Source organism: Oreochromis aureus, linkage group 20 (assembly GCF_013358895.1).
Source record: "Oreochromis aureus strain Israel breed Guangdong linkage group 20, ZZ_aureus, whole genome shotgun sequence".
NCBI classification, from domain to species: Eukaryota; Metazoa; Chordata; class Actinopteri; order Cichliformes; family Cichlidae; genus Oreochromis; species Oreochromis aureus.
The window spans coordinates 34,657,715-34,680,538 of record NC_052961.1 but is presented as its reverse complement, the minus strand read 5'-3'; the positions used below and the strand labels follow the sequence as shown (position 1 = coordinate 34,680,538).

Below are 22,824 nucleotides of genomic sequence, written 5' to 3'. Positions count from 1 at the left end.
GTTAGACAGCACATATTAGTTTGTAATGGTTTGTGAACCCTTTACACCGCTCCTGTACTCACCATAGTCTTCCCCTCTCAGGATCTCAGGGGCTATGTAGTTTGGAGTGCCACAGAAAGTACTGGTGGTATCACCTGGTCTGATTCCCTCCTAAGAAGAAGAAGACAGCAGCGTTTGGAGAGATCAACAAGAGCATGCTAGACCTTCCAGTCAATACTGAGCTAATGCATTATTGATAATGCTACAGCTGCCCACACTGTACACACTGTCCTTACCTTGCACATGCCGTAGTCTGTGAGCTTGATGTGTCCCTCGTGGTCCAAGAGCACGTTGTCCAGCTTCAGATCACGGTAGATGATGCCCTTTTCATGTAGGAAGTTCAACGCGATGCAGATTTCAGCAGCGTAGAATCTGCGACGAGATGAGAGGTGACCTGATGCTACCAAACATTTTCACTCACACATGAGAACATGTCCAAATCCTTCCTGCACAGCTGCATGGATTTAGTGACACTGCAAATCGATGTTTACAGACCGTGACTAAAGGTGACTCGTCTCAATCGTTCTCCAAAAAAGCTGCATCTGCTCGTGATGCTGTCGAGCGTTTGTGTTACATTTACAGAAGCTACCCGTACTACAGCCATAAGAACAGCAGTGACTAGGAGGGCACATGTAAACGCTCTCCAAAGCCTGACAGGTCCACACATTTACTTCACAAAAATAAGAGACGCAGCAGGCAGGTTGTTAGATTTCTAACCTGTGTGTGTTTTGGGGCCAGGTCAATGTAAAACGATGACGGCCCTCAGTGCACTAATGCCTGCGGTGCTATATCTAACATGACTGAATGACTGTTTCTCTTCCTGTTTCTGATTAGTTGTTGGGATTTTTATAGATTATTGTTCTCCTTTTTTCTTATAATGTAGAAATTGTGAAGGTTTGGCCTTGAAGACACAAACACTCGTTAGAAACCTGAAGCACACCTGCCACCTTTGCCAGCTGTTATTTTGTAGATAAATGTTATGTGTTGGTTCAGTGTACGTGAAATTTTAAAAAGCTGAAAGACCAACAAAAGTCCAACAGGTTCAAATCTGCGGCAGGCAGGTGTGCACCTCTGCAGAAATGTAAGACGTCCTCCCAACAGCTGTGCACGTCAGTGGGACTCACCATCTGCTGCAGGACTCTTTGTCTTATAAAACTAATGAAAACTGGTTTTTATAGCTCTGGCTAAATGTTGGCGATCACTGTCATGCTGCAAACAGAGCCTGGGATGGATAAGTACAGTTTACAGTTCCCAGAGAAGTACGTTCCCACGTGGCCTCTGTCCTTGTTCCCTGCAAATAATTTACTCAGCTGCTGCCAAAGCTCTTAGAAAGCTAAAGAAGCCATCGATAACACCTCCAGCCGTGTTACAGTGGGCTTTGTAAACACTACTGTTTACTACTGATAGCTGTCACTGGGTGAGAGGACACCCTGGACTGAGATGTAACTGAATTTGCGCGTCACATTTGCAAAGCGTGTGTGCGTGTCATGCAGAAGCAAAGCCACTGTGTAGTGGCCGTGTCTCCAGCTGTGTGTACATAAAGTACCACTTCACAGGTGTAGTTTACTCCCTCTCAGACGGAGGTCTGCCAGTATCATCACTCCTCTCTGAGGCCACAGCTCCTAACAGTTCAGCATGTGTCAGAACACCTGCAACACTTTGACTCCTGGGTCCATACAAAGTAATAGACATTAAAGGGAACGTTCTCCTCGTGCCAAACAGTTCTTCTTCTACTATGCCTATTGTTATGACAGCTAGTCTATAAAGCCTTTGTAGTTTGGGCCATCATTAGATGTACTTGGAGTGCTTCTTCGGTGAGTCAGTCACATGTTTTCTCTCCATGTGTAGGTTGTGTGTATTCTGTCTCTAGGAGATGAGCCTTCATTAAAACTGACAAGCCTCTCACTGTCTGCTGCTATAAATCTGTGAAACACTGAGGCAAAAGACTGCAGTGGAGAAGTCCCACGTCGCTCCCCCACATTTTCACTGTGACAGCCTCCATTGTACGCTGTTGTTTCTTTGTTGCCATCAGACTGATGGAAGCTATGGCCTATCAGCAGCACAATCCCCTGCCCACCAGCCCGCCTCCCCCACGGTGTGGGGGAATGTGGCAGGGCTCTCTCTCTAAGAGCGCCGCTCATGAATATGTACCATCATTATGAGTAATTAACATGCTGCTTTGCATATGTACAGCCACTGCCTCCACAATCCAGATTGCATGAGCTGATAGGGGTCCAACGGTGCCTCTGTAAATTACACAGCCTTTGATCCACTATTTATCAGAGACACAGCTGGAGCGCCCCGCGAGTAGACAGCCGCAATGAATTATGGGTGCTCATTATATTTTAAAAGAAGGGTAAAAGTGTTGAGACCTGTTAAAGCGTCCCATGAAGCATATCTTTAAACATATGTGTTTAAAAGAAGACACCCTGTATGAATCTGTAGACTGTCCTGAAAGCCGCTGAGCTGATGTGTTTCAGGCACGCAGCTGGTACCTGAGGCCTCTGATGTCTAATACTCACAACAGCTTTCACGAAGACAGCTGAACATGAGTCTGCCCGCTCTGCACAGACATGCGTTGAACCGGCCCAATGCTGCACGTACACATGGCTGTATCGTCAGAGCTGCCCTCACGATTGCCTGCGTGTAAATCGAGGCTACGTGAAAATTTAGGTTACACTGTCCCTGAACTGGCTCTGCTCCAGGGATGCAGATACAATGGTTTGACCCTTCTGGAAGTCATTTACCCCAAAATTGTTCACAATTGTACAAATGAGTTTTCTGTGTCATGTCAGTGTAACCAAAATCAAATGTACCCACTTCAGTGTCATCCTGCTATCACGGAGGCCTCATTTACCACCTCAGACTGAATCAGCTGCTGTTCAGTCTTCATTCAAACATGCAGCCTGTTCATAATGCATATGTGGGAGTACACCTAAACACCATGTGCCTATCTATCTAAAGATTCTCACATTGTGGACAGGGACCATATTTTATGTGGATAATGTCTGGAAACAGCTGGCGTACATCTGGAGGTTTACCTTGCGTGCTCTTCTGGGAGCTTCCTTTGTCGTTGCATATGAAACATCAAGTCCCCACCGTTTACATACTCGATCACTAGAAATAACCTGGAAACAGAGTGAGAACATTTATGAACAGACGTTACATCAGATACTCCCAATATGAACATTATGTAAAAGTTAAAAAAGAGCATTTCTTGCTGGTCTTCATTATATCAAAAGCCCCGTTTGATGTTATTTCATCAATAATAAAAGTAAATGGATCGTTATGATATTAGTTCATTTTACATCACATTAAAGAGATGAAACCGAGACGGTGTTATCCTTGTCAAGAAGTCTTCATGAAAGGACCTCAAGTGATCAGGAGAAGATGGTATTAATATAGTATTAAGATAGAATTAAGGTAGTACTAAGATGCTGGAAATACGACATGGGTGGATCCTGAAGTAAACTTTTCACAAATGGCAGTCGAGCGATTGAAGCGACTGAAATGTGAGCCAATAATAAGAGGGAGTAGAAAATACATTAGTGGGTTGCCTAGGCAACCGAAGCCTGCGCTATCCTCTCGTGACCAACCGTCGATTAAAGCAATGCACAACGAGTGAATCTCTTCATATGTGCACGCAGTTTAGAGGTGAGACACAAACGACCTGAGCTAATCCACAGCACATGCATGTTACATCGTAACCATGTGTTGCCAGCACAGCCACTCTTCACCTGGCTTAAAAGAGTGGAGGAAATATAGTACAGCTGCAGGTGGTGCCTGGAGGGGTGTTGCTCCACAAAGGAGACTATGTGGAAATGGTTGGATGAGCAAGTCATTCAGCTTCGTTTATGTAATAACACCTAAAGTGTTATTTAGATGATACTGTGGAGGACAAATGTGACACTGCATGTTGTATGCATGTCTTTATCCTGTCTTCCTTCTCTCACGCCAACCGGTCGCAGCAGATGGCCCCGCCCCTCCCTGAGCCTGGTTCTGTCGGAGGTTTCTTCCTGTTAAAAGGGAGTTTTTCCTTCCCACTGTCGCCAAAGTGCTTGCTCATAGGGGGTCATATGATTGTTGGGCTTTTCTCTGTATGTATTATTGTAGGGTCTAGCTTACAGCATAAAGCACCTTGAGGTGACTGTTGTTGTGATGTATAAATAAATTGAATGTATGAAAATGTCCTTATATAAATTTTGGACTTTGAACTTTTGGGGAAAGTTGTCAGTGTTTATTACAAATCATAAAAAAAATAATAGTAAAGTAAAAAAAAGTTCAGCTGTTTGATGTCACAGCTGTTGGTCATGTGATGCTTATGAAGGGCTGTTATGGATGCAGCCCTGCTGGGTTCAGCACTGTTTGAGGAAAACAGGCAACGTTTTCAAAACTTCTACTGTCAGCAAAATCCTGTGTGTGAACCGTGCCTTTAGTCCTCATCACATCATTAACAAGTTTTAATAGATCTGCAGAACTATTGAATGGAGCACATTACAAACCTGAGCCAGGTTTATTTCCCAACTACAACAATGACCTCACCACAATGTCTAATCTCTTTCAATTCAGTACATTTAGACACACAATGTAAACCATGACACAAACTACAACTCATTTGAACTTTGACCTCGGTGCATGATGGAGCTCCTGGGCTGGGCTGGACACTGCACAGGTCACACAGAGTTGAATCAGTGTCAGAGTGCAGCGGCATTGTTGTTGTGACACAACCCTAATGACACACAACATTGTGCTTTCTTATTAAACACTGAGGCCCAGAAAGCAGTTCGAAGACTTCTCTAAGCAAAGTTAAAAAAGGGAGGAGCTTGAGGAAAACTGTCAACCTGTCTTCAGATATGTGTGGATCTACTCAGGAACAGCCTTCCTCTGTTTGTCAGGTCGCCTGAATCTGTGTTTTATTTTTAAACAACGGCTCAAAGCGAATTTTTATACTTCACAGCCATGAGCCACAGTTTACAGCTAATGTGTGCATGTAGTGATTGGAAGACGTACGACTAAATATGTATCTGTATGCTGGAACATATACTTTGGATCTGTGTGTTTTAGTACAAAGTTAGACGTTAAGCTTACTTCAGTATACTGAGGTGAGAACGGGTCATCGTCAAAGGAGTATTTAGTGAAAGGCACTGTGCCTGACAGCGCTCACAGTGTTATCATCCTCTTACCGACTTTCTGTCTGGAAACAGGAGTGGAGGCCGACTAAGAAGGGATTGGTCGAAGCCTGCTCAAAAACATGCTTCTCTGTCTGCACCCAGTCAATATCCTGCAGAGATGAGACAGACACAGCATGAAAGAAAGATAATGTAGGAACAATCGGTTTGTCAGTAGGTTTTCTCAGACAGATCGATGGAGATACATCAGGTCACTGCTGTCACTGGTTTGAACAGCCCCCACACACAGAATGGGAGATTAACGGAGTGCAAGCCATGAACTCGGAAAACAGAAGAGCTCTCTATTGTCCCTTAACACGATGGCAGGTTTAAGGCACTTGAACCACAGTGGCTTACATTCACTTCTCAAAGTCCATGTTTTACCTACAGTTTGTGATTTTGGACTAAAATACTGCCAATAGTAAGTGACATTATAACAGGTATGCAGTCTGAAGTGTTTGCTACAAAGTTTCACGTTATTTTGTGACATCAGCATCTCATCGTATCCAAGCCTTTATACTGAATCGCCTTTCTAAATCAGGTGTCACAAAATAACAGCTGAAAGCACTCCAACTCCCAGAAGTTCTTCAGAGTACCCAGGATGTCATGGATGCTGCTCAGTGCTTAGCCTACAGCGAGGACTCTTTATCCGGAGCTAAAGCATCATTAAACTGTGATCAGGTGTGTGTACATTGTGCCATGATACAAAATTTCTTTTGGTCAAGTCATTACTGCATCCAACCATTATTATTATTGTTATTATGCAAAATAAATCACAGTAACACATCTGACATTTCAGATTATTTGACTTTCAGTGGAATCACCTTCCTGCTGTCCTTGGATTGTTGTTTGTAGAGAAAGTGAAACTTTGTCATGGAATAAAACGTGTCCATGTGGGACAACGTGAGCTGGTCAGCTGATGGATAATGCTGTAGTTATAGGACGCCTGTCCTCGGCCTATATGTTGAGCAATATTGCCATCTAGTGGACTTTCATCACACAACCACAGCACAGTCAGTAGGCTTCACCATTCTTCTTTATCCAGGCCTATCTCACCTCCTTACCAATCTCTCTCTGTCTTTCTTTTAACATATGTTCCAGCTACGATGTTCTAGGACTACCTGATGACTTTTGAGGCAGAGAAGTCACAGAGTCTAAAGAACGTGATCAGAGTCTGTTAACTTCAGCTAAGCTTTGAGTTATCAGATCAGCAAGCCAGACGAGTCAAGAGCAAGAAATGGAATCTGGGTAACACAGAAAACAGAGCTGACTCAAAATACAGGGAGTGCAGAATTATTAGGCAAATGAGTATTTTGTCCACATCATCCTCTTCATGCATGTTGTCTTACTCCAAGCTGTATAGGCTCGAAAGCCTACTACCAATTAAGCATATTAGGTGATGTGCATCTCTGTAATGAGAAGGGGTGTGGTCTAATGACATCAACACCCTATATCAGGTGTGCATAATTATTAGGCAACTTCCTTTCCTTTGGCAAAATGGGTCAAAAGAAGGACTTGACAGGCTCAGAAAAGTCAAAAATAGTGAGATATCTTGCAGAGGGATGCAGCAGTCTTAAAATTGCAAAGCTTCTGAAGCGTGATCATCGAACAATCAAGCGTTTCATTCAAAATAGTCAACAGGGTCGCAAGAAGTGTGTGGAAAAACCAAGGCGCAAAATAACTGCCCATGAACTGAGAAAAGTCAAGCGTGCAGCTGCCAAGATGCCACTTGCCACCAGTTTGGCCATATTTCAGAGCTGCAACATCACTGGAGTGCCCAAAAGCACAAGGTGTGCAATACTCAGAGACATGGCCAAGGGAAGAAAGGCTGAAAGACGACCATCACTGAACAAGACACACAAGCTGAAACGTCAAGACTGGGCCAAGAAATATCTCAAGACTGATTTTTCTAAGGTTTTATGGACTGATGAAATGAGAGTGAGTCTTGATGGGCCAGATGGATGGGCCCGTGGCGGATTGGTAAAGGGCAGAGAGCCTCAGTCCGACTCAGACGCCAGCAAGGTGGAGGTGGAGTACTGGTTTGGGCTGGTATCATCAAAGATGAGCTTGTGGGGCCTTTTTCGGGTTGAGGATGGAGTCAAGCTCAACTCCCAGTCCTACTGCCAGTTTCTGGAAGACACCTTCTTCAAGCAGTGGTACAGGAAGAAGTCTGCATCCTTCAAGAAAAACATGATTTTCATGCAGGACAATGCTCCATCACACGCTGGCGTCCAAGTACTCCACAGCGTGGCTGGCAAGAAAGGGTATAAAAGAAGAAAAACTAATGACATGGCCTCCTTGTTCACCTGATCTGAACCCCATTGAGAACCTGTGGTCCATCATCAAATGTGAGATTTACAAGGAGGGAAAACAGTACACCTCTCTGAACAGTGTCTGGGAGGCTGTGGTTGCTGCTGCACTAATGTTGATGGTGAACAGATCAAAACACTGACAGGATCCATGGATGGCAGGCTTTTGAGTGTCCTTGCAAAGAAAGGTGGCTATATTGGTCGCTGATTTGTTTTTGTTTTGTTTTTGAATGTCAGAAATGTATATTTGTGAATGTGGAGATGTTATATTGGTTTCACTGGTAAAAATAAATCATTGAAATGGGTATATATTTGTTTTTGTTAAGTTGCCTAATAATTATGCACAGTAATAGTCACCTGCACACACAGATATCCCCTAAAATAGCTAAAACTAAAAACAAACTAAAACTACTTCCAAAAACATTCAGCTTTGATATTAATGAGTTTTTGGGTTCATTGAGAACATGGTTGTTGTTCAATAATAAAATTATTCCTCAAAAATACAACTTGCCTAATAATTCTGCACTCCCTGTATTTCAAACTAATTCACTGATTCTTATTCTATCCACAATCCACCCACAGCTGAGAAGTCACGTGCTGTTTCTAAGGGGTTTGATTGGTCCTGGAGGACAGGGAGCTGTCAATACTGCTAACATACCATACAGACAGACTCTGTGTGACAGACACTTTCAAAGAAAGCTGCAGGTCTGGGTGTCACTCGTGGAAAATGAAAAGACACATTTGGCTCTTGTAATGCTTCTGTTTCTGTGAATATAACATGTTTTTGCCTGTGGAACATTATTTATGCAGACTTTAACCATTTTGAAATCAGTCTGACGTCATGTTCATGTGGTTATTCATCCCTGCAAAGAGGATGTTACACCCGGATTTCATCTGCTGCTTTCAGTCACCCACTCATTTCTTTCTCCTCAGGAGCTCTGTGCCACCTCCACTCCATATTTCCCCTTCTTTGTTCCATTTCCTTCCAGTCTCTGGCTCAGTTCCATTCACTTCCTTTAGCCAATCCCGATTCTCATATTTTCATACATCCCCACTGTTTCATCGTCACCCTTCACTTCCAACTTTTACCCTCCTCTCTCCTCTGAATATTGACCTGTTACATAGTCTAGTGCTCCTAAATCTCTCTGGAGCTATGCTGTCTCCATGCAAGCTCAAAACAATGAAACAGACGGCGTGCAAAACCAGCTGCCCTCTAAGTATTAGAGAAAATACATACAGAAGCATTGAAAATTCCCCACATTCTCAATGAAACATGTCCTACTGTCCACCACTGGTCCAGTTCAACCCTACATGTAAGACAGAAAAAAGCGGTCCGTGGCTGGGATGTGCCACTTTGAGGAGGCAACGTCACAGATCCTGACATCATCTGTGTATGTGGACTTCAATGGAAATCACTGGGTGCTGAAGCTGCTGTTTACACACTTTTATACAAGAATTTACTAATGCCTACCAAATCTGTTCCAAGGTATTTCAAAAGGAAAACAGCAACAACTGTCTCCACATAGGCTGATTTGTAGAGTTATATCCCCTCCTGAAGGCAAACATTACACTTCTCAGTCTTTGTGCTTAGAAATCTTTAAACCTTCAGTGTTTTAGTGTTTGTAGTTTCCTTCTCTTGTTTGTCTTTTACACTTGCAGCTGTGGTGGTTGCTGTTCTCAGTCAGTTGTTCTGGACTGTTACAACACATTAAAGATGGATGAAGCCTCCAGGTCTGAAAACTCACAGCTGTATAAATCCTGCATTCTTTCTAATGTCCAGCAGGGGGTTGTAAAACTAATTGTACAGAAGTCAGTGAGAAACACACTAATTCTGATGTTTTCAATCACTAACTCAGTCTTCTGTATAACACGAGGTGGTCACTTTGTAAATTTAGGCCTCATTTGAAGAGAAAATTAAAAGAGCACGGTTTAGCTGTTATTGACGATTCAATGGTCCACTATCAGACACCTGGTGCTTCACAGATGCTAAGGTTGTATTCCTTCAGCATCATCTGTACTCAAGTATTTGCCAGCATCAGCATCATGTATATACAAACTGGTAAAAGCAGTGTACAGTATTTAGGGAAGACACGTGTAGAGCAGCACTGATGTTCATGGACGGTATAAATGCTGTCCATGAACAATGTTGAAATTATGTACTCGTCATCTTTGGACTTTGTATTGTCAGACCTCAGTGGGATGCTGCACAAGAAGCTTGTTGTTGTAAAGTATATATTTTATACAATATTTGATCCTCTACAATAAATGGAGGATTCAGGCTCTCACAGACTGGCTGTGTGCCACATATAATACTCCTACTGTTTACAAAGCACACAGAAACCCATGGGAAGACCAACAAATGTCAACAAATGTCAGCCTCCATAAGGCAGGAATGCAGCTGGATAGTGTAGTGGTAAGCCTACACACCTTTGGAGCAGGGGTCGCAAGTTTGATTCCCACCCAGTATCCAGTAAAGGTCCTGGCTAGACATGCTAAAACCAGGCCCTGGAATGGCACGGCTATGTGTGCAGCCGGTCCGCAGCTTGGACACAAGCATTTCACTACATGCTGTACTGTGTCAAATAAAGGTTGTTTGTTTGTGGAATGGGCTGAGTTTATCATGACAAAGGTGGTGGATCAGCCCTAAACTTGTTAATGATCTAAAGGCAGCTGGCACCACAGTCACCAAGAACACCACTGGTAACACAACACACTGCCATGACCTGAAGTCCTGCAGCAAAGTCACCCTTCAAAAGAAGGCACGTGTCATCTTAAATTTGTCAGGGAAGATCTCAATAATTCAGAGAAAGCTTAGGAGAGAGTGCTGCGGACAGATGAAACAAAGAAATGAGGCTTTTGGCATCAACCCGACCTGCGGTGTTTTGGAGGGAAGAGAAGAGAAGTGCTGAGTATGAACCAAAGAACACCAACCCCACCCTCAAGCACACAGGTGGAAAGATTATGCCTTGGATTGGGACATACTGATGGGGCCGTTACCTCCTCTCCTCAGACAGAACACTCAGGACGGGTCATGGATGGGTCTTCTAGCGTGACAGTTCAAACATGCTGCCAAGGCAACAACAAAGAAGTGTCTAAAGGAAACGCACATTAAGGTCATGAATTGGCTTAGCCAGATTCCAGACATTAACTCTTAATTAAAAACCTGTGGAGGGAGGTGAAGCTTCACGCTGCCAAGTGGCAGGATTTCAAGAGTTTCTATAGAGAGGAGTGTGCTAAAATGCCTCCTGAGATGTGTGCAAACCTGGTGACCAGCTACAAGAAACCTATTACTGCTAACGAGTACTAAGTCATGTGGTTCTAGGGGCTTAAATACTACACTCAGAGTTTCTCCGGGTGCTCTCACCTCGTCGTCATGGACCAGCTCCTTTTTCACCACCTTCATGGCGTACATCTGCTCATTCTTCTTTAGCCGCACCAGCAGAACTTTGGCATAGCTGCCACGTCCTATTACTCGAATCAGGTCAAAGTCACCCAGCCCGAGAACCAGTCCCTGGGATATCTTAATGCCATCGATGCCATCAACTACTGCTTTGACGTCCTACAGGGGCAGAGGTCAGAATAGCATCAGTAGCATAGTTTATGTAGAAGAATGATCGCACAGTCATTTTCAAAATGATGGACAGCTTTTACATTATCAGCGTATTATCCTTAATGAGTCTGTCTTACCTCTGTCTCGTCTTCTGCTTTGTTCACTGCACAGCTGTGTGGTAAAAACGGTACTGCAAAACACAGATCCACACCAAACTATGACCATCTGGAGACCGTCACAAATGCTTTCTTTTCCTCAGCCAGCAGAGGGAGGCAGAGCACACAAAATTAAGACTACTGTTCTTACCAAACTAGGCTAATCCACAAGGGGTCCCAGAGCATCACATGGGCACAAGTTTACACATAAGCATCTCAGAGTTACATAAGTGATGACAGCGAATGAGAAGTGAAGAGACCAGACCCACCGGTCCGAGCAGCAACTCTGGTACTCATTTCTTTGGTAACTTCTAAAATTACAGCGAGGACCACTGAGGGCTCCTCGGTTATAAATTGTACAAATACCTGTTGTTTAACGCAACACTAAAGAAAATGGTGTAGTGGTGGACATCTCTGTAGAGAAAAGCACTCTTCTTTATTTTTTATTCACTCTCAAATTTAAAAGAGTTTGTGTACTTTCAAAGAAATGTTGTCACCCTGTTTATCCACAGATATCACTGTTTACTCTGAGATAAACTCAAATGCATTCTTATGCTAAATATTTGTAGTCATTTCAAACAAAATTACACTCTATTGTATTTTATTGTAACATATTTCTTAGGGCCCACCCAACGGTCAGTTCACCGCCTACTAAGGACCACAGAAGACATCAGAAAACTGTGAGAAGTATTAAATGTCTTATATATTAGAGTCCAAACAGTCCAGGACTTGAATACAATCAGACTGGGACATGTGAGTAGTTCACAGTTTCTAGACTTGCATGCATTGGGTTTGGATGCTGTGTCCAGGATCCCGTCACGCTCTCTGCTGACTCATGTCTCATAAAAATGTAGCAGAGTTCAGAGTTTCCCTTTTTCATCTGGATCTCAAAGAAACCTGCACTCATACAACTATAAGCTTCTCGTTATAGCTTTCTTAGGTAACTCAGTGACATATAAAAGAAATGCATCTTACTCCCATCTGTGTCCTCTGTGTCATCCAGTGGAAGGTCCACCTCGGCACTCTGGGCATCTGAAGGGGGCTTCTGTGATGGCATGACTGGATCCTGAAGAAACGATTTCAGATATTCACCTACATTTCTTTGCAACATGCCCTATCAGATATCCCGTCATGGCTGTGCAGTCCTGGATGAGTGGATGATGGATCATGTTTACGCTCAGGACGACGTCTGTATTTCAGCTCATGTGGAGAAATGTTGTTGCTCTAATGAAGTGTGGGGGCTTCTCCAGAAAAGGGATTTAATCTTATCCAGGAAAAAAGGCAGTGAAGATAGCAGCACAGTCGCAGAGCACATACTCCATTGACTGCATTGATTTTCTGCTCAGGATTTGGGTCTTTGAGGTCAAAATTTTGGATCTTTCTGTTTGGCCAGACGCTCGCCTAGCGCTCTAATGGACTGATTACATGGAACACACTGGTCTGTGGTCACGCCGTCCTTATTTTCTATCAGTTAGGATATCGCTATATTGCTGGTCTTTGAAGAAAGACCAGCGGTTGCATGATTTTGCTCATTTCCTTTGCTGTAGCTTGTTGTTTCCCAGCTGTTTCAGAGCCATTTTAATTCCTTTTTATAAACTGCTTCACTGATAAGATAAGAAGGAAGACATCACTACGTGGATACCTGACTTGATCTTTGAATCTCATGTTAAGCAGCACACATACCAAACACAAGTACATTTTAAAGACATTTTTGAAAAACTGTTGTGTTTTGTTGTTGCTTCTGTGCAGATCCTGCGTGGTTCCACTTGATGCTGAGGTCTACAGGCCTGAAAGGTGTTACTGTGAAGCAAGATTAGCAAGGTATGCTGAGCCCAAAGCAAGAGGTTTCAGTTTCACTCGCTTCATTTACACTGAGAGCCAGCCCTGACTCAGAATCACACAAAGACCTAAATGCACCTTTTGAGGATCATCATCAGTTTAACATATACAGTTTTAGAGCTCTAATATATTAACCTTATATTTAAAACAACAACTTGTTACACTGTTTCCAGCGTCGCTCTGACACTGTGTTCACTCTGATTGGAAAGGAGATTTAATGTTCCCAAATGCATTCTGATTGGTTGGGAGGGACTTTGATGCCTTATAGAATAGAATAGAATAGAATTCAACTTTATTGTCATTGCACATGCACAGGTACAGGGCAACGAAATGCAGTTTGCATCCATCCAGAAGTACTTTAGCCGTGATATAGATATATTACAATATATATTAGCAATAATATAGATGTGTAAGTATATTACAGAAATGGGTCTATTATGGTATGTTATCATGTACACGGTATGAAGTATGTTATGAATATTCTATAACTATAAGTATGTACAGGCTGTAGTAAGTACAAGCTATGTACAGGCTATGAACAAGATATAAATATGAAAAACTATACAGAAATATGAGATACATACAGTAGCTGTTCAACAATCCCTGCTATGGCATCCACCTTAATGTTTGACAACAGCTTGAGAACATAATTCGTCCCATCAGTAACACTGACCAGCTAACTTTTGCTCATCTACCTTATTAGCCTACTGCTAACAAATTAAAGAGAGATTAAACAACAGGGCCAGTGTAGCAGCTGCTCCACCTATGACCAAAGAAGGGTCAATCATTGAGTGCACCTAAGGTTAAACATTATTCTTTGCATGTCCACAGTTTACACACGCCCCTCATTGATATGAGTGTCATGGTAATTTGGGGCTTTTAATGGTTTCTTTGAACAGTTCTTTGTCCAGAGAGGGAAAAGGCTATCCCAATGATCCATGCAGACAACATGAGCCTCTGTGCTATTTAATGGGCATAATAACATACTCACCATAAGCCTTTGGCAGGTCTGAGGGATGAGTCTGTGACAGCGCTTATGGACCAGCAGTTTGCAGTTGATACACTTGTAGCCCTGACTGCCCAGCCCCCATATCCTTTCACTACAGTGGGCACAGTAGGCTTTCTGTAAGACAAAAACATGCACCCTTTTTAACAAGCTGAACATATATGTCAAAGTCAAACTGTAACACTACAGGACAGACAATGAGACTCTTCATCGTTTAAATGAGGAGTCTCATTTTCATAGTTAGCTTTTATGGCTGGATAGCACAAAACACAGCTGCAAACATCCACATTTGTAATCAGTATATTACATAACTTTAATACAATTATTATCATGACAGAATAAATACACATTGTGCATTTATAACAGAGAAATTTTCAACAATAGAACTCTGTCTTCATAAACAAGACAGTAACCGTGCTGACAATGTATGATTTACACACACACACACACACACACACACACACACACATACACACGCAAGTCTGAGTTTCAGCTGTGAAGAGAAGACTTTGAGCAGCAGGTTTGACAGGATGAGTTGCAGCAAGAAAGCCAGACGTCAGAATAAGACAAAGAGGCTTGTCTGGGCCATGAAACACCGACATTGGACTACTGAAGACTGGAAAACTAGACTGATAAATCAACATATTTGAAGTCTTTGTTCGCCATGGAGTAGGTGAAAGGATGATTCCACAGTGTGTGGCATCGACTGTCAAACATGGAGGAGGAAGTGTGACGGTCTGGGGCCGTTTGCTGATCCAGGGTCGGTGACTCGTACAGAGTGAGAGGCACCCTGAACCAAAACAGCTACCACAGCTTTCTGCAGCTCCATGCAGCACCCTCTGGTATGGACCTAGTTGGTCAGGGGTTCATCCTACAGCAAGATAATGACCCAAAACATCAGTCCAAGCTGTGCCAGAACTACCTCAGGAACAAAGAACAAGATGATGAGTTTGGAAACGTGGAGTGTCCAGCACAGTCTCCAGACTTAAACCCCATTGAGCTGGTTTGGGATGAACTGGACAGAAGAGTGAAAGCAAAGCAACCTACAAGGTCCACATTTATGGGAACTTCTGCTACAGATATGGGAGAATATTTGATTCTATTGTAGAAAGAATGTCACGGCTGTGTTCAGCTGTTACATCTGCCAAAGGAGGCTACTCTGATGAGTCAGAGTTTAGAATACACTTTGGTCTATAAACTGATTCCATGATTTCTTTTTTAACTCCAATTACTTATTTGTACTATGCTTTCATTTCAGAGTGCAATGAGACATTAAACTGCATCATTTTCAATAAACAACTCGAAAATTTGGGGTTTTCTTAAACTTCTGACCCATAGTCTGTATACACATACACATTACATTTCCAGAACGTGTTTAAAATAAAACCGCGTGTATACAGTGTGACATGCAGTTAAATCAACCACAGACACTACATCACGCTGAAAATATGGATTTGTAATGTTAACAATACCATCAACGGCGCTGCTGTGGAGAGAGTGAGCAGCTTCCGCTTCCTTGGTGTACATCTGGCCGAGGATCTCACATGGTCAGTACACACAAACAAAACAGTGAAGAAGGCGCAGCAGCGCCTCTTCTTTCTCAGGAGACTGAAAAGATTTGGCATGAGCCCCCGCATCCTCAGGACCTTCTATCGCTGTGCCATTGAGAGCATCCTCACTGGATGCATCACCACCTGGTACGGCAACAGCACCGCTTACAACCGCAAAGCTCTCCAGAGAGTGGTGCGGTGCCCTGAACGGATAATTGGAGGTGAGCTTCCCTCCCTCCAGGACATCTACAGGAAGCGGTGCCTGAGGAAAGCGGGGAGGATCATCAAGGACTCCAGTCACCCCAGCCATAAACTGTTCAGACTACTTCCATTGGGAAGGAGGTTCTGCAGCATCCGGTCCCGTACCAGCAGACTGAGAGACAGCTTTTTCCACCAGGCCATCAGACTGCTGAACACTTCATAGACACCTCACCCACATTCAACAACATTATGCACTCCATACTGTATATAAATGCCACTTGTTTTGCACATGTCTCAACTACCAACCTCTGTATATTTCATATATTTTATTTTATTGTTTAATCTATTTAATTTGTAAAATATGTATATACACACACACACACACGTAAAAAAACAAAAAAACAAAAACATATTTAGTATACACATCCAGTAATGCATACACTCTTATATTGTACATTTATTTATTACACTCAGATTTAGCCATTCTTATATTTTGCTTGTTTTACGTTATTGTATTTTGCACAACTCTGTTGCTTGTGAAGCTCGCACACAAGAATTTCACTCGCATGTACTGTACCAGTGTACCTGCACATGTGACATGACAATAAAAGTGATTTGATTTTAATATGATAGATTTCTGACTGGACTGCACAACCTCAGCCTCATCTTTTATGTACGTGTCTCTAACTCAGACTTGTCCTTTCTCCTTGTGTCCTCGGCCAGGCCAAGGCTTATTATAAGTTTACTCTGTTACATGAGATGGTGTGGAGATAGTTCTTTCTGTGCAGTTGTACCAAAGCTGCTCGGTGTGCCTGGGCAGGCTGTCACCAAAGCGTCTCCCTGGGAAGTGAACACTTGAGATGCAGAGTGTGTGCTTGGCTGTACTGACATCATTGTAAAGAACAAAGTCCCAGTCAGTATTCAGACTTCAAAGGCCTCTTTCAGTCCTGTTACTCTAACAGTAAACAGAGTTAAAGCACAAACTTTCACCCAGCCTGACAGCGATGTCAAATCTAAGCCTCGGGTTCTTTTTAGGACTTTTTGGGTGATACAAATACCAACATGAGAATAATCACAGTTAGAGATGCACCTGTACGCTGACTGGATATCAGCCCTTGACTGACATCAGCATAATCATACCCAAATAACTGACTGACATTTACACTGGTTAAATGATTAAATATTACATGGCCATGATGAGTGTGCGTACACGTCTGTACATGATAATACATGCAGTCTCCTTGAGACAGAATAGTGAAACACTGTAAAACTGACTAGCTGACTAAAGTTGTTTCTTTGGTGCATGAACGGCTCACCCCAAACGCTGTCCTTGACTTAGCTGGACCACATCTCACCGCTCTGAGCTGCTGCAGAGCACATACATGTGACTGTACGGGGTACCCTGGAGTATCAGGCTCCAGGACATTAGAGTACAGGAAGTGGTGTATTAGTGCACACCACTCATCTCATACTGACTCATACCACACCTCGGCCTCTGCCACTGTTAATGTGATAATCAACAATGTTTATGATGACTCATGAGTATTCTTGTCATCTAGGTGGCAGTATGTGGTGTTTCCAAGACTCACGGAGGTCACCAGCTTTTAAGAACATGTAATAAACCAAACAGTGGAGCAGCCAGAATAAGCTGGGATACCAGACAGAAACCAGCACAGGGGAGAAGCATCTCTCAGGGCTGTGCTTGTCACATGGAGGTCCAGAGTCCTGCAGCTGCCTGCAGCTTCAGATTAAAGAGCAGAAGGCTCTTTATCGATTGATCCCAGCAGACAGTAGTACAGATCATACGAGTGCCGCACACTGACGGGCCTAATATTGCTGAGAAATGATGTGCTGAAGACGAAAACTCATCAGAGCCAAACACCTGCACAGAATCAGGCCATTAGAACAGCAAAGCATCATTTACAGAATATAATGTGCCTCAGAAACCACCGTCCTTACTACTGTACTGTACTGAACTCCAGCATGGTACAGTTACAGGATGCCACATGTGCAAACAGACCAGTCAGAAACTTTCCTCACTACTAAACACTGCAAAACTGTTAAAGGTATTATAACAAAGAGGAAGTGATTGGCAACAGCAACTCAGCGACAAAGTGATATGGCACGTAAAACCACAGAGTGGGGTCAGAGGATGCAGAGGTCGCCCACTTCCTGCAGACCTCCAAACTTCCTGTGACCTCCATATTAGCTGACGAACAGGTTCATGGCTGAGCAGCTCCATCCAAGCCTCACACCACCAAGCTCAATGCAAAGCATCACAGAGCTCGCAGAAGCACCGAGTAACAAATGGTAACTGGTCTGATTCTTACAAAACACTTTTCTACTCTCCCAGAGTGCTCAGTGCACCGTAATACAACATGCCACATTCACCCATCCAATTTCTTCTATGACTTTAAGTACTTACTAACCCAAGGGAGACAGGACTCGACCACCAACCTGCCGATCAGTAGATGACCTGCTCTACCTCCTGAGCTACTTCTCCATCTGGCAATTTGATGGGCGAATATGAGTTTGATGGTTGCCATGAGAACGGTACTTATCTGACTACATGTGCCAGATTTTAGGTTCGGTGTAGGAGGTATTTTGGTGTGGGGTTGTGTTTCAGGAGCTGGGCTCAGCCCCAGAGTTTACTTTAAAGAAATTCTTCAGCATACCAAGACATCTTGGACAACTTCATGTTTCCATCTTTGTGGGAACAGTTTGGGGATGGCCTCTAAGACTGCACACCAGTGCACAAAGCAGCTCCATAAAGACATGACTGAGCTGACTGGCCTGCACAGAGTCCTGACCTCAACCCAAGATCCCATCCACCTTTGGGATGAATCAGAGCAGCGACTGCGAGCCACTCATGTGTTCTGTGTCTGACCTCACAGATTCTGGAAGAGTACTCAAAAATCCCATAAATACTCCTAAAGCTTCAACATTCCCACATGAAGTGAAACTGTTATAGCTGCAAAGGTTGGGCCAACATCGTATATGAAACCCTATGAATTAACAATGGGGTGTCACTCAAGTTCGTATGCATGTGAAGTCAGATGAATGAATACATTTGGCAAACCTGTGTCTGCCTGAAAATGGCTTTGGGTAAAGCCCAGTGCCTAACACCTCCAGGTCCTGTATATGGATGAGGTTCACTGAGGACACAAAGGTCAAAGCCGCACTGACAGAAACCATGAACTCTCTGTCCCACTCCTCATTACGCCCAGTGTGACGGATGTCACTGTGGGGAAAAAGACCAGGCTAGAAAGCTAAAGATACAATCTAATAAACTTCATCTGATTCTGATGACACATCTCTAACCAGCAGTCACAAACATGTCCCTCTCATGTTTGAGCTAGCATGATTTTGTTTTTTGCTTGTGTGGATCTTGTTCCATGAGAGGACGCTGTCAGTCATCCTCCAACGCCCGTCCTCATCACATGGGAAACGAGCTAAAGACAGCCCACTATGTCAGAGGGGAGAGAGCCACAAAGCAGCTTTGCCTCTGCAACATCAGACAGAGAGGGAGGGAGACAGATGTAAAGAGAGAGAGTGAGAGAAAGGAGGAGAAATTTGGCCTACTTCTACAACAACACAGTAACCAACCAGAATCCTGGGAGCTGGCATAGCAACAGTCACACAAGTCCCAGTCTGAGAGCCAGCTGCTTAACAATTCAGGCGCCTGCTGTTATGAATTTATGAAGGGAAACAGCAGGAACATCTCCTGACTTGATGTACATTTCCTAATGTGTCCAAGTCTGTAAATCTAAATATACACAACACTCATTACATGCCACAGCTGCAGTCTTTGCATCCTAAATTAGTTAAATGCCTGATTAAAGTGCACCAAATAGCCCATGAAGGTTAAGTAAAACTAGAAATCTGAAGCTGTGTGTCACGTAGCCTTGTAGGGCTGGGCCATATTATACCGTTCACGGTAATACCGGTACAATGTTAGGCAACGATAAGAAAATGAAATATCGCGATAGAATATGGGTAAAACGCGCATGCGCAGTGCCTTTGTTTTCATACGCACATGGCCGAAAAAGCACGGCGGCAACGGAGAATGAGAAGGGGGAAAGCGGATTGTTGAGTGAAACGGATGAACCAGAATTGGTTTGTAAAAATGGTGCAACTTCAGTGATGTGGAACTGGTTTGGTGTTTGTCCGTCAGATACACAACAAAGCACATTTTTTTGTAGAACATGCAAGCGGGCCGTCGTTATTGCCGTATTTGTCGGACTAAGGTGTTCATAAATCTGGGAGTAATCTGGGTCCTAAACTCCGTCCGCTTCAGGTCCCAAAGTCAAACGAACACTGCTGCATCACTGAGAGTTAAAAACTGTCTAAATTCTTTCATCTTTAATAAAACGATCAGCATTGCTGCTTTACCAGGTGTTTAACATCCAGGCATCCATGAAAACAGAATTTATTACATTTAACGGAGTTAGAAGTTAGCAGGAAGCTAGCGGAAGTTAGCTCGCTAGTTTCGCTAGTTACCTAAACATGATATAGCATGTTCTGACTGAGAGATTTCTGAAACATTCAAACATACAGCTCTGCTATCACTTCCAACATAAATGAAGACAGGAAACTAAACAGCAGTGACGTTTGTAGGGTTACTGAAGTTGGGCTAGCTGGTATATAATGATGTGCTAGGGGATCGCTAGCAACACAGCTATGTTAGCATAGCATAAACACAGTGAAGCTCGAGGATGAACGCTAACACTTTTCCACTCGATAAAAGTTAACATGAGGGTTCCCGATGGTTAGGGACAAATGCAATCGCATGGCAGGATGCTGTAAACATGGTAAATGGTAAATGGCCTGTATTTATATAGCGCCTTTATGGTCCCTAAGGACCCCAAAGCGCTTTACATATCCAGTCATTCACCCATTCACACACACATTCACACACTGGTGATGGCAAGCTACGTTGTAGCCACAGCCACCCTGGGGCGCACTGACAGAGGCGAGGCTGCCGGACACTGGCGCCACCGGGCCCTCTGACCACCACCAGTAGGCAACGGGTGAAGTGTCTTGCCCAAGGACACAACGACCAAGACTGTCCGAGCCGGGGCTCGAACCGGTAACCTTCCGATTACAAGACGAACTCTCAACTCTTGAGCCACGATCGCCCCGACCAAACTTCAGTCAGGAGAACAACTGAGATAATCCATCCACAATACGAGGTTAGTCATTAATATACGTACTGCAACAACATGGGAATAGAGCAGCTGTGATAGAATACAGCATTAATGAATCAATGGTACAGAAGTGGAGGAAGCAAGAAGAATGAGATGAATAAAGTTTGATTTATCTGACTGCTTTGTTTTGCTTAATGTGCCTTATAATCCCGTGCACCTTATGGTCCGAAAAATACATATTTGGCTTTTTTATTTGGCACTCTGCAGTTTAATGTTGCAAAGCACCTCTTTTTAACTTCAGTGAATATTATACATGGTTATGCTCAGGATATGTCAGCCCATTTCTACTAGAAATGCCTTTTGGTTAAACTTTCAGCAAGGAATCTGCATTTGCACTGTTAAATGTTTATATAGCTTTAATGCACATAAAAAACAGCTGCTTGTTTAAGTGAAAATGAATGGATGGGGTTTTTGCGTTAGTAAAGTTGTGGAGTTGTATTTTGTCTCTCATCAGTTATATCGTCAGTTATATCGTTATCGCAAATTTTCAAATGTATATCGTGATAAATATTTTTGGCCATATCGCCCTGCTCTATTGCCTCGTGTGTTCAGCTTTGGAAGCAATGGCAAGCCGAGCTCACAGAACATCTCAGGCGGGATGCTGTCAATATGTTGTCCCATCAAACTGATTTACCACATGTGGAAAAGACTTGAGTGGTGACAAACAGCGGGCACCTGGTGAATACAGGGAGTGCAGAATTATTAGGCAAATGAGTATTTTGTCCACATCATCCTCTTCATGCATGTTGTCTTACTCCAAGCTGTATAGGCTCGAAAGCCTACTACCAATTAAGCATATTAGGTGATGTGCATCTCTGTAATGAGAAGGGGTGTGGTCTAATGACATCAACACCCTATATCAGGTGTGCATAATTATTAGGCAACTTCCTTTCCTTTGGCAAAATGGGTCAAAAGAAGGACTTGACAGGCTCAGAAAAGTCAAAAATAGTGAGATATCTTGCAGAGGGATGCAGCAGTCTTAAAATTGCAAAGCTTCTGAAGCGTGATCATCGAACAATCAAGCGTTTCATTCAAAATAGTCAACAGGGTCGCAAGAAGCGTGTGGAAAAACCAAGGCGCAAAATAACTGCCCATGAACTGAGAAAAGTCAAGCGTGCAGCTGCCAAGATGCCACTTGCCACCAGTTTGGCCATATTTCAGAGCTGCAACATCACTGGAGTGCCCAAAAGCACAAGGTGTGCAATACTCAGAGACATGGCCAAGGTAAGAAAGGCTGAAAGACGACCACCACTGAACAAGACACACAAGCTGAAACGTCAAGACTGGGCCAAGAAATATCTCAAGACTGATTTTTCTAAGGTTTTATGGACTGATGAAATGAGAGTGAGTCTTGATGGGCCAGATGGATGGGCCCGTGGCTGGATTGGTAAAGGGCAGAGAGCTCCAGTCCCGACTCAGACGCCAGCAAGGTGGAGGTGGAGTACTGGTTTGGGCTGGTATCATCAAAGATGAGCTTGTGGGGCCTTTTCGGGTTGAGGATGGAGTCAAGCTCAACTCCCAGTCCTACTGCCAGTTTCTGGAAGACACCTTCTTCAAGCAGTGGTACAGGAAGAAGTCTGCATCCTTCAAGAAAAACATGATTTTCATGCAGGACAATGCTCCATCACACGCGTCCAAGTACTCCACAGCGTGGCTGGCAAGAAAGGGTATAAAAGAAGAAAAACTAATGACATGGCCTCCTTGTTCACCTGATCTGAACCCCATTGAGAACCTGTGGTCCATCATCAAATGTGAGATTTACAAGGAGGGAAAACAGTACACCTCTCTGAACAGTGTCTG

General features: G+C 43.4%; 1 protein-coding gene across 4 annotated transcripts in view; it reads right to left on the bottom strand.

The window, feature by feature from the left end:
* The window catches only part of prkcz (protein kinase C, zeta), a 138,349-nt gene that overhangs the window by 30,793 nt on the left and 84,732 nt on the right, over positions 1-22,824 (bottom strand). For all 4 annotated transcript variants that reach the window (XM_031747926.2, XM_039604310.1, XM_031747928.2 and 1 more), the window contains 8 exons: positions 14,052-14,183; positions 12,197-12,287; positions 11,204-11,256; positions 10,881-11,075; positions 5,223-5,320; positions 3,081-3,167; positions 276-411; positions 63-150 (listed from right to left, as the gene is read on the bottom strand). In XM_031747926.2, coding sequence (XP_031603786.1) covers positions 63-150; positions 276-411; positions 3,081-3,167; positions 5,223-5,320; positions 10,881-11,075; positions 11,204-11,256; positions 12,197-12,287; positions 14,052-14,183 — 880 coding nt within the window. The remainder of the gene's footprint in view (positions 1-62; positions 151-275; positions 412-3,080; positions 3,168-5,222; positions 5,321-10,880; positions 11,076-11,203; positions 11,257-12,196; positions 12,288-14,051; positions 14,184-22,824) is intronic.